The sequence below is a fragment of the Microcebus murinus genome, chromosome 14, assembly GCF_040939455.1.
Source record: "Microcebus murinus isolate Inina chromosome 14, M.murinus_Inina_mat1.0, whole genome shotgun sequence".
NCBI lineage: Eukaryota > Metazoa > Chordata > Mammalia > Primates > Cheirogaleidae > Microcebus > Microcebus murinus.
This window is the reverse complement of record NC_134117.1, coordinates 9,837,628-9,849,650: the sequence shown is the minus strand read 5'-3', so window position 1 is coordinate 9,849,650 and position 12,023 is coordinate 9,837,628. Positions and strand designations below refer to the sequence as shown.

General features: G+C 46.3%; 1 protein-coding gene across 1 annotated transcript in view; it reads left to right on the top strand.

The window, feature by feature from the left end:
* PLPP4 (phospholipid phosphatase 4) overlaps positions 1-12,023 on the top strand; it is a 115,683-nt gene that overhangs the window by 46,846 nt on the left and 56,814 nt on the right. The window contains exons 4-5 of the mRNA XM_012739176.3: positions 4,219-4,282; positions 6,170-6,294. Of these exons, the coding sequence (XP_012594630.1) occupies positions 4,219-4,282; positions 6,170-6,294 (189 nt within the window). The remainder of the gene's footprint in view (positions 1-4,218; positions 4,283-6,169; positions 6,295-12,023) is intronic.

Sequence of the window (12,023 nt, the reverse complement as noted above, 5' to 3'; positions counted from 1 at the left end):
GAAATGAATACTGTGGTATCCACATCAAGAGAGCTGTGGTGGGCAGGGACAGAGGCAGGGTGGCTCTTGGCAGTGGGGAGGAGCAAATTCGTCACCACCGACTGTTCAAATCTCATATTTCTGGCTGATCAGCCCCCATCATGGCCAATACAGAAATCAACCGCAGGACTCCTTGACCAAACACCATTGATTACAGGCAAAACCCATGTATAAAACAACATAGAAATTGGAAAACACTCCATAACTCATCTTCAATTTGAGAACATTCTGGCAGTTAAGCAACTGTTACTACATGAAGAGTGCTTCAATCTTTGTCACTGATTATAACACCACTGTTATAAATTCTCCCCAGGCTGAGCCATGCCTGCATGTGACAAGATTTTGACATTTTAGGATTAAATCTGTTTTTCTGGTCTGCATATTAATCAAATGCTGAGTATATGACAGTATTAAGGGATAGCCAAAACTATTTGACTTGTTTAGCAACCCAAATAAATTAACTGGGAGGCAAGTTTTCAGCTTTGGTCATTTGGAAATGACCAAATGATGATGACCAAATGATTTCCAATGATCATTTGGAAAACTGAATGAGGCTGATTTTTTGACACCTCACATAAAGGCTACCCAGATCCTCACCCCAAATTTTATTTTTGGTGTGTTGTATGGACTTACCATTCACTGAGGTAGTAAATCAGGAAAAATGAGAGTCCTTAATTAAGGGTCTGTTTGTTAATTATTAGGCTTTGAGGAGATGAAAATGTAGCGAAGTGTGGTTCTCTGTTTTCTTAGGGAGGGAGTGAGCGTGAGAGCCACATGCAGGGTGTATAGGACGTTCTGCCCTGTGGCAGCACAGAGAATGTTTCTGACAAGATCAGGCTTCAGCTAGGCCCTATCTAGTTGAAAAGAACAGAATTCCTCTCCAGTTAGCTCAAATAAATCAGGGGTTTAATTATAGGGCAATAACAAGCAATCTCACTGAATCCACGAATAGGGAAAAGAAGTCCAGAGGTTCCGAACGGGTGCTGGAACGGGGAGCTGGGCCATCGGGAGTGGAGCCCCCATCTTGACTCACAACCTCCGCCCACAACATGCCTTCCCTCTTCCCACACTCTCGGCCTCATTCTCCTGCCTGGACTGTGTTTCTGCGGCCCCGTATCTCTGGTCTGTCTGAGGCTTGGGCTTGCAGGGCTGCTTGGTTACTTCTGCCCCAGATCTGCCCGTTCAGCTTTGATGCCCACTGCCAAGTGTCACCGTGTTGCTTGGTCCAGACTTGCTAGACAGAGACTCTGACCCAGCTCGTTTCTCCAGCCTGGACACAGAAGTCGTGAGTCCCTGCCCAGCCTATAGACACTCCCGCTCAGGTTGCGTGTGTAGCCCAGGCTGCTCATCTGTGATTTGGGGTTTTGCTCACACGGTCCCAGTCTCCTCAGCTGAGTTGGACAAAGATCGGTTTCTCTAAGCAGGGCATAGATGTCCTCCCACAGGTGGCTAGTGCAGCCAGGCAGTGTTTGGATGGATATCACTGTGGTCCCCAAAATGTCCTGTTCGTAGCCCTCCCAGTGGACCTGGAAACCCCTCTGCTTCATTCTTTATTTCATGGCTCCCCTGGCACAGAGTCCCAAGATAAGTGGCTGTGGGTACAAACTGTCTTTCATGGTGACGGCTGTAATTGATGACTGGCTTTGGAGCCAGGCTGTTGTCATGGCAGTAAGCGGCTCACGGTTACCTCCTCTAGACTTTTCATTCCCAGCTAAATCTCCCTTAGGGTGATATTTCAAAATTGAACATCATACTCTGTCTCCTATATGTTAACAGAGAAGGAGGAATTATTGGATATTCTGTTTGCCTAAATAAACGAGAGCCTGCCCTATAAAAATGATCAAGAGCTTCCCACATGTAGAAAGCTTTAAAAAATATCACTGCTTTTAGGAAGCCTTGGAAGTAGGCGGTGGGGAAGTGATCTTTAGAAACCAAGTACCGAAAACTAGGTATAGATTTTTGCAAAGTTGTCTGGAATTCAGGACTTTCCCAGCGAGGAGGGTTTAGTTCTCAGGTCCCTTCTTCATGCAGGTGTCTTCAGCAGACTTTGACCCAGGTCCAAACCTGCACCCCAGAGCCCCCTTTATCTGCATGTGCACAGTGGCCACGCTTGTGCGTCTGGTGCTGGGTGAGAGGAGCGAGGTTTGTCCCACGTAGCATGAGGCTTTTAGGAATCCAGGCTGCAGAGCAATCAGGTCTGCATACTAGGGAAGGAACGCTGTAAGGTAAAGGTACTGCAGGATTGAAATTCCTACAACAACAAAGCAACAACAAAAGCCCTCCAGTCCTCAGGAATACGTACAGCCTGTAGTGCCCTCAAAACTGGCTGCTGCGAGCCAGCTCGCAGGACACGCTGCTTTGAATTTCTTTATCAAACACGGCCTTGTTTGGCTTTCTTACTCTTCTCTGAAACCCACGCTGCTGTGGGGTGCTGTAAAATCAGCCCTTATGAACCAGCCCCCTGGGTTATTGTTAATCAACAAGTGCTCCCATTGGGGCAGTTCCTTTTTCCGCTCCTCCAGCCTTCCAAGGCTCTGGTCCCCATACAGCCTTCTGTCTGATAGCAACAGGCCCTTGCCTTGGTTGGTTGTGCTATTCGGATGAAGATATTAATAAGCTGAGTGTACCTGCAGAATGCTGAAATGATGTCCCTGTTACATATCATCACCAGATCCCACCCTGCCCTGTTTGCCTGGGCATTCGGATCAGAGACGGAAGTTGCTGGCTGTTGGTGGTGACATCACATCCACACGTTTTCTAGCTCAGCTACCTCAGACTTCTGGAAGAACTGCTCTGTGCTACAACAAGCAGACTCAGAGGTTGGGGAAGTGATCGCTGTAGCTGTGTATGAAGTTCACCAAGATTTATGTGGGGTGAGGGGGAATTAGCTAGTGTTGCTTATTCCCAGAGAGGCCGTGCTAGGACCAGGGTGAGGATGAGCCTGCCAGGCCAACCCTAATAGCTCAGCCCCCCTCACCGCCACACTCAGATGTGGCCAGTTGTTTCCCATCCCACGCTTGCATGATTTGTTTACCTGTGATACAGGCATTCATTTGAACATGTCCCTCTTATTCTCTCTGCTTCTGACGACTTGATAGAAGCAGGTGGGTTTTGTCCGTGTCTCTGTGGCCTGTGTTGGCCGCCCTGTAGTACTTTCCCCTCCTATAACAACACATTTGTCTCCCCTGATGGGCCATGAATTGCTCCAGGCAGTTCCTTCCCCAAAATGCCCCTCCACTGCTATCTTCTTACATAAATCTCAGCTCGTGTTGAACTGCTAATATTTGCCAAAGGGAAATGGTCGCTCCCACGCTTTGTTATTCAACAAAGCAGTGGAATGGGGCATCAATAGGTTTTTATTGCTTCTGCGAGCCATTTGACCTTCCATCACATTGACGGGGATGACTGTGCCTTTTGTGCAGTCTTGATAAACCACAGGAGAGAGGGGCAAGCTTTCTGCAGGGGGAGCTGTGTGACTCATGTCACCTGCACCCTTTGGACAATCTGTACTGCATCCAGCAAAGTCTTTCCAAGCTGCTTGGAGAAAGTCCCTGTGCTGTATATTGTCAAATAATATGAATATATTCCAGAAGTTCTTGTTGTTTTAGATGGCAAAAAGCAACACCTGGGCAAACCTTCTCAAAACCAGGAGAGGCTTTGGGACTCTTCACCTTCTCAGCAGCAGTGATTTGTTTACTAACACATGGACACTGTGGGAGGCTGGTGGGTCAGTAATGAGATAATCGCCCAGTGGGAATGTCCTAGTCTGCAGTAGGATTGCAGCAGCACCTCTGATTAGAATTATGTCTGAAAAGGTTGCCAGGAGGAAATAAAAAAGTTATGTTTCTTGCTACCAGTAAAAGAAATTCTACGTGCAATAGTATTAAATCTTTTCATATCAGGCCAGAAGATGTTAGATGGGTTCCTGTGATGGTAAAAATGTCAGTCAAGGAGGAGAGAGAATTTTCATGTCACAGGGGCTTGGAATTGTATGGGCCATTCTCCAAAGTCCTGTTCTAATTATATTTTGCTCTAACAACCCAAACTTACCTCTTTTCGTAAAGTACTGGCTCATATTTCTATGGTCATTAATTAAGTAATATTGTAATGATGATGATGATGATGATGATTTTGATGTGAGAGCCAGCTGGTTACTTTTCTATTGGTTTTGTTTTGTAGCGGTGTCCTTGGCTCTTGCTCTGAATGGAGTCTGCACAAACACTATTAAATTAATAGTGGGAAGGTAAGTTCCAAAAGGAAAAAAATGGAGACTTGGACTATCAAGGTCATCTATTTAGGAACTTTGGCCAGAGGACACTGAATGGGACAGATTTGAGCTCATCTGTTTTTTTCCTTAAATTGTTCTTCTGGGCTTTCTGTCCTTAGCACAGAGCTTTCCTCTCCTTTGAATTATGAACTCACCCCTTTGGAAACAGGGGGTCAGTAGTAAGGAACTGTCCACTGACTGTACTTTCCTGTGGGCCAAGGTTCACTGCTGGCATCTCTGGGTCCATCCACTGCCACCCCAGGGCCTCATCAGACACACTCACTTGTCAGTTTTGGCCTCTAATGAATACATAAGATTATTTATGCATTGTTCTCTGTGGGATGAGGCACATGCATTGGCATTTGAGCGTTGGCATATGGCACATTTCCCTCACTGCTACTGAGAAATCATTTCTGTTCTCCATGTATCTTTCCTTCTCCTCGGACTGCTCTGTTGGAGAGCTAGTCTCTGCAGAGATTAGCAGTCCAGAGACCTGAATTTAAGACCTGACTTTGACTCTCACTAGCTGTTGGCCTTGGGCAGGTTAGAGCCCCTCTCAGAAGCTCAGCATTAATTTTACTTACCTGGTGCAGGGTGCTGGCCAGGCACCGAGGGGAAGGGGGGATGGGTGAAACTCAGGCAGTGCATGACCTGGTGCTGCCATGTTCCTGCAACTCTATGTGCTTAGGATTACTATGGGATCCTGATAAAATGCTGGTTCTTAGGCCTTGCCCTCTAAGGTTCTGGTTCAGCAGGTGGACAAACTACCGAGTAGAGAAATGCTGGCCGAGTGTGGGAGAGACAGTGCACTGGCAGCTCTAACAGATTATTTAGGCCCTACCTAAATCCCAGAGTCGGGGACCAGTGAGTCAGTATGACCTGGGGTGCCCAGAAAGAGGGCGCTGTGTTTACAGCATTAGCAAAGCCTCACCCGTGGTCGGCTTTAGTGAATATTAGTTGAATTGATAGGAAGTGATCAACTGTCACCCCCTGCATGAGGGTCCTCACCTGTGTGAGGCAGCGAAGTATGGCGTGAAGTGTGTGGTGGGCACCTTCAGAGCTCATCTTTGCCACTTACTGGTTGTTTGTGACCTTGGGCGGGAGTGTGACTCTCCCAAGCTTTCCTTTTCACACCTGTAAAATGAAAACGGCCCCAGGCTCTGCCGCAGGGTTGTCGTGAGAATTGCACTGTGTATGATGCATGTGCCGTGCTTGGTGCTGTGTCTGGAACCCAGTAAATACTCAGTCACTGGTAGTCGTGATCACTGGGTTCGGGGGTCAGAGTCAGGCCCACACCCTCCCCTCTTTCCTAAGGGTCTCTCCCCTGCCCTAGGCCAGAGCAGCCCACCCGGGGGACTGTCTGCATCCCAGAGCTGAGCTTTCATGTCCTCTCAGTGAGGCTAAGTGAGACCCAAGGAAGGGCCAGTGGCCACCCAAATTCAGGACACAGGGCCTGAGGAGCCCGGAGTCTTGGCTCCTGGAGGCAGCAGCGCTGTGCTTAGGCGACTTCTGTAAGTCATGCCACTTGCTCCTCACGACCTCACCTTTGGGTAGGTATTTGTTTCCCCTTTTTACAGAAGTGGCAGCTGAAGCTGGGGGAGGCTAAGTGACCTTCCCAAGGTCATAAAACAAGGTCATAAAACTAGTAAGTGGCAAGTGGGAGATCCAGCTCTGATCTTTCTCACCCCAAAGGCTGAGCTCTCCCCCAAACCAGCGTGTCTAGAGTGCTCCGTGGGGAGCTCCCGTGCTGATGCCAAGGGGGCCGGGGGAGGCGCTGGGGGCAGCGGGGTGTGGTGGGGTCAGCGTGGGGTCATTTGCGATGGCAGCATTTTATATTGAAAATGTCCATGGTGTCTTTTGTAGACCTCGCCCCGATTTCTTTTACCGCTGCTTTCCAGATGGAGTGATGAACTCGGAAATGCACTGCACAGGTGACCCCGATCTGGTGTCCGAGGGCCGCAAAAGCTTCCCCAGCATCCATTCTTCCTGTAAGTTCCTGGCTGGGATGCTCCTTAATTCCCCCCGGTCGCTTTCCTTGGGAATTTAGGTGGCGAGAAAAGCGTTGGTATGTGAATGTTAAGCACAGTTCATTTTTTCTTCACTGTGGGGTGGTTGGGTTAGAAACAAGATACTCAACAGAAAGTAATGAGCCTGTGGACGAGGCTCTGGAGTTTATAAAACATCGTGTGTGTTGCTTTCATGTGACACTTTACCCCTTGACAATATGTCTGGGAGCTTGACAGCACAGGGTAATTTACCACATTCCCTGGGATCTTCTGTTGTTCAGTTCACTGTTCTCTCCAGGTTATTTCTTCATTTAAGGTATTATGTGTGTATACAAATATATAGCACGTCTGTATACATATATACTAATACATACACATACGCACCCCAATATATAGTCTGACCCTAGATATGTGGGCTGGGCCCAGCTTAAAGCAAAGACTGACCAATGTGGATCAAGAACAGTGTGATTTGGTGGGAGAGGACACAAGACTTTGAAATGTGACAAAATGTATTAGCACTGTGACTTCACCTCTCTCTACCGGAGTCCCTGCTGTGTCACATGGGAAGAAGAGTGCCTCCATCCTCAGTTGGAATGAGGATTAATTATTAATTAATTAATTCATGACGATGAGCGCTCACATTTCTGGGGCACCAGCCATGCCAAAATGGTCAGGCAGGTTACCTAATTTAATCCACTCAACACAGGGAGAGCACTGGGCATCGTGACTTGCAGTAAGGAGTAGTTGCCATGTTACTGTTTATTGCCAGAGCTGAAGTTCCCAGGATACCCTGGCTCATGGCTTCATTCGTTCCATCAACGTTTATTCAGTGCCTTAGGCACCAGGCGCTGTGATGGAGATGCGAAGATGATTAAGATGCGGTGAATTCCCTGGGGAGTGAGCAGGTAGTGACAGACTGGTGATGTTCAGATTGGTGATTCTTGGGGTGATTGGAGAACTATGGCCCACTGGAATAGGACAGGATTGTCTCATGATCCCAAGTCCATGATTTCCCACAGGTCTGTTCATTATCTAACTTTGGCAAGCCTGTTATTTTAATCTGTTCTTTTTTTTTCCCCCTACACACTCAAGACACACCCTAAAAATGGCTGGATCAGGAAATACTGAATGCTCTTTCCTGTGGGGTTGGTTTTTGGATGTTTTCCTCAGAGCCACGGGAGATTAAGGCCCGTCAACAAGATGTTGGGGTGCAGGCGCTCTGAATGAATTGCTGTCAGCCCGCACATTTATATATAAAACAGGTTTGTCCCTGTTTTATATATAAGGGCGCTGAGGCTCAGAACAGCTTAGTGGCCTGTCCAAGGACACCAGCCTCTGTCTGACACAGTAGTGTCTTAGGTCTTTCAATAATCAAATATGATGAAGTGTTCACAATCCACGTTAATTTAAATAAACAACTAATTTTCTCCTCTAGATTGTTGGAGACTGTAGTGGGTTGAGTAGTGGCCCCAAGAAAGAAATGTTCAAGTCCTGGTCCCTGGAACCAGTAAATGTGACCTTATTTGGAAAAAGGGTTAATAACACTGCATTGTATACTGGAAATTTGCTAAGGTAATGGATTCCAGGTACATTCACCAAAAAAAAAAAAAAAATAAAAAATAAGATTAAAAAGGTAACTGTAGGAAGATGGATGTGTTAACTAGTTTGACTGTAGTAATAATTTCACATGCATATACGCATGTATATTTTTATTAAAAAATAATGAACACTGTTTTACATGCCAAAAAAGGAAAGAAAAAGGATCTCTGCAGAGGTAATTAAGTGAAGATCTTAAGATGAGACCATCCTGGATTTAGGGTGGGCCCTAAACCCAATGACAGACATCCTTTTAAAAGAAAGGCTAACGGTTCCTCTAGGCCTCACTCGTTCCTGTCCCTTAAGGCAGAACATACATTTGCAATTGCTTCCTCCCTAAATTTGATTTTTTTCTATGAAGTCACATTTTATATGAGCATTTGTGTTGGAGGAGTTGTAGGTACCAGCTGGAGAATTTTCTGTTGTATCAAGTATTATCTTCTTGTTGTCAGGGAGTCCCTTGCTGGCATTGCTGGCATCGTTCAGAGGGACCTGGAATAGTATTCACCTGGGGTCAGCTCCCTTCTGCTCTTCATGTCTCCTTGTAGGGCCACTGGAGTTGTTAGTTGGCTTGTTGTTCCCTCCCTCCCTCCTTTCCTCCCTTCCCTTCTTCCTTCCCTTTCTCCCTCCCTCCATGTTCTGTCCTCCCAAAAGGAGTGCTCAGTTTAAAGGGTCTTCAAGAATTAAAGGCGCTGAGAATTGAAGCCCTATAAGAAAACCTTAATTCTGGCTGAGGACTGTAGCAATTTAGTATCTACTTTTGCATGTGGACTTGGGAAAGAAATAGTTCTCATGTGAGTACCTCAAGTTGGCAGACTGCTGGACTCAGAGATGAGAGGCCAGGCCCCACAAAAGTGTTTATTTTAGGTGCACATCCTCCTCCCAGTCACCAAGAAGCATTTTCTGCTAGGGCTGATGTCTGATCGGTGCTAGACAAGCTTTTTGGCAGAGGCTATTACATTCTTTGCTTAAGAGGCTACTTAAAATGTTACACATTTTTACTACTTGGCAGACAAAGAATCCTCCCCAGCCTCTAGGCTTTGATGGTGGTCTTTTCCTCTGTTCTCTTGCCCCTTTTTAAATGACAGATCAGCGATTGGCTTGAAGGGAGCTGCCATATCCACTTAGAAGAACCATCAGTGCTGGTTTCTGGGTTTCTTCGTAGCTGATAGGAAGCCTGGTGGTTGGTGTGGCTCCTCAGAGGGAGTGACCTCAGGGAACTCTCGTTTTGATGCAAACACTCTTTTCCTCCTTAAACAACATCAATTTCATAGGCTGGACTTGGGCAGAGGAGCTCTGGACCAAGGGATCTTCTAAGCCTAGTTCTCTTGCTGGGTGGATGTGGGTTTTGCTTCTGCTCTGTTTGCAGATAATGGGCAGCTGGAATGTAGCCCATGTCCTGATATCGCCCTGTAGAACAGTTGTTTTTCTTTGAACTTAAGAACAAACATTGATTTCTTTTGGAAACAAAGGATCTTGCTCTTAATCTGCCACAAGCAGCCAAACAACGCTTGTCAGAAGTGCTCAGGTGGACACTATCAGCAAACAGCACGCCCCGTGGCTGCGTTCTTATGGGACTTGCGCTGGAAGGCAGCCTAAACCACCCTTGATTGGAAAAGCAGAGACCAGTTTCCAAGGGCAAGTGGTTTCATCAGACCTAACGGAAGCTTAAGATGTAAAGTGGAGAAAGGTGGTGTACCCTCTAGGGTGCTTGAACCAGGGGGATTCTGAAGAGGGAATGGTCTCTTGTAGCACAATCTTGATTTTTCATTGGGTCTTGATTTAACTTCCAGAGAGAGGATAAATTAGAAGAGAAAAATTTAAAAAACAGTATTAGTGCTGAGTCAAGCTATTAAGTAACTTCTTTCCTGTAAAAATGGTGGGAAAAAGGCAATACTGTCATCCAGGTGTCAGCAGATGACAGCATGGGGCCAAATCCAGAGCTGCTGGGTTTTTATGTAGAGGGTTTTGGGTTTTTTTTGAACACAAAGATGCCCATTCATTTCTGTGTCGTCTGTGGCTGCTTTCACTTTACAGTGGCAGAAGTGAGTAGTTGCGAAAGGGACATGTGACCCACAAAACTGAAAATATTTACCATCTGGCCCTTTATAGAGAAAGTGCACCAACCCTGTAGTTGCCCAGGCTCTAAACAAATAGTGAAAAGCTTTGCTAAAGCAAGACTAATGTACTCAAATTGTGCACACAGATGTTTCCTTTTTACACAACTCTATTGCAGTATGAAAAGGGGAAATTTTTGCTTGTGGGATATGTTTTTTACATGACAGAGGTCTGGAAGGTATATCTGGCTGAGGAAGATTCAGCTGACACTTCTTGAGCTCTTTCTATTTCCTTGGTCCTGGGCCCAGCCCTTGGGGAGGGTACAAGAATGATCAGGACGTCCCCTTCCAGGATGAAGGCAAACGCTCAGGGCGTGAACATACCGTGCTCTGGGATGGAGGAGCTGAGAATTCTGGTCAGGGCAACAGAGAAAGCCTCCAGGGAGGAAAGCACTTTCAATTGTACTTTCCTAAAGAAGGATGCATATGAGTTACAGGTTCTGAGATTTTTATATGGAAAATATTTTTAGTTCTTTTCTTTAGCTGAGTGCAGAATTCTAGGTAGAAATCACGTCCACGTATGGTTGCAGTTTGCAGTGTGCTTGAAAGAGGTCTGAGTATTCCTCTCCTCTGTTTCGTTTTTTTCTCTCTCTAGAAGCTGTTAGGTCTTTTCTCTGGTCATCTACGGTTTCGCAGGGATTCCTTTTATTGTATTTATTATTCAGGCACTTCGAGGCTCCTTTTGATCTGGAACTTCATGCTCCTCCACCTCTATATTCCCTGCTGCTTCTCTCTGGAAGCATATTAGGCAAATGTGCAGCCTCTTGGACTGATCTTATCTTTTTGAAAAAATCTTTTCTTTCCAATTGTCATCCCTTTGTCTTTTGTTCGTCTTGCAGGAAGATTTCAAAAATTTTGTGTACTAACCCTTCTACAGAATTTTCATTATGATTTTTATATTTTTAATTTCCCAGAACTGAGCTCTTTGCTTTTAAAAAGAATTTTTTTTAATTGTTCTTTTTTTTTTTTTTTTCATGAATACAGTCTCTCTTACCTCTCTTTGTTTGCAGGTTTCATCAGCTCCCTGCCTTCTCTTTGTATGTTTTTTTTTTATCTAGCTTTCCTTGAATATCTGGTATTTTGGCTGTTCGTTCTTATTTAAGGTTGAATCGTAAAGCTACCTGGGCAGGGCTCGTTAATCAGGCTTCACTGAAGGATGATTGGAACGAGCTGGGTTTTCACCACTGACCTTGAGTGTTAGCATCTGGCCTTTGCTTGGAGGCTGTTGGATTCCCCAGAAGAGGCTGTTGACACTCCCGCCTGGTGTGGGTGAACCTGGCCTTCCAGGAGCTAAGCAGAAGGACAGAGGCGCTCACGGGTCACTTCTCAGCAGTTCCTTAATCTCCATATTTTCAGTCTGTGTGTTCAGCCATGCCCTCTACTTGCCTGTTTTGCCCCAAGCCCAGAGCCTCTAAAGCTTCTGTCCTCAAGAGTCAGGGGGATGGTTTTCTGGTTTTGCAGGACGGGACGGGGACCTGGAGAGTTCAGAGTCTCTTTGTGGGGACTTTCCACCTACCTCTCTGTTTGCAGCCTCCCATCTCAGCCCTGCCTTCTGCAGCACCTGGGGCTCTCATTCCAAAGCTTTGCCTGGCCCTGTCTGGTGAACGGCTGCTTCTCACCAGCACCTCTTTCTGCGGGTAGATGGATTGGTCTTTGGCTCTGCGAGTCAGTATCTACACTGCCACCTGCTTCCCATCTTCATAGAGTGCGGTCTGGAGTGCAGGTGCTTCTAGATGGAATTTGTGTTCCTGTTTGTATTAGGGTTCTCTGGAGAACCCCTAGGGCATCTCTTGCCTCTTTCCTTCTCTTCCTTCCATTGGCTGACGAGATTGTGGGGCCTGGCTAATCTGGAATCTGTAGCGCAGGTTGCAAATTCAGATAGGAGTTAATGTTTCAGTCTTGAGCCTGAAATACGCAGGGCAGACCTGCAGGCTGGAAACTCAGGCAGGATGTATATGCTGCAGCCTTGAGGCAGAATTCCTTCTGATTTGGGAGACC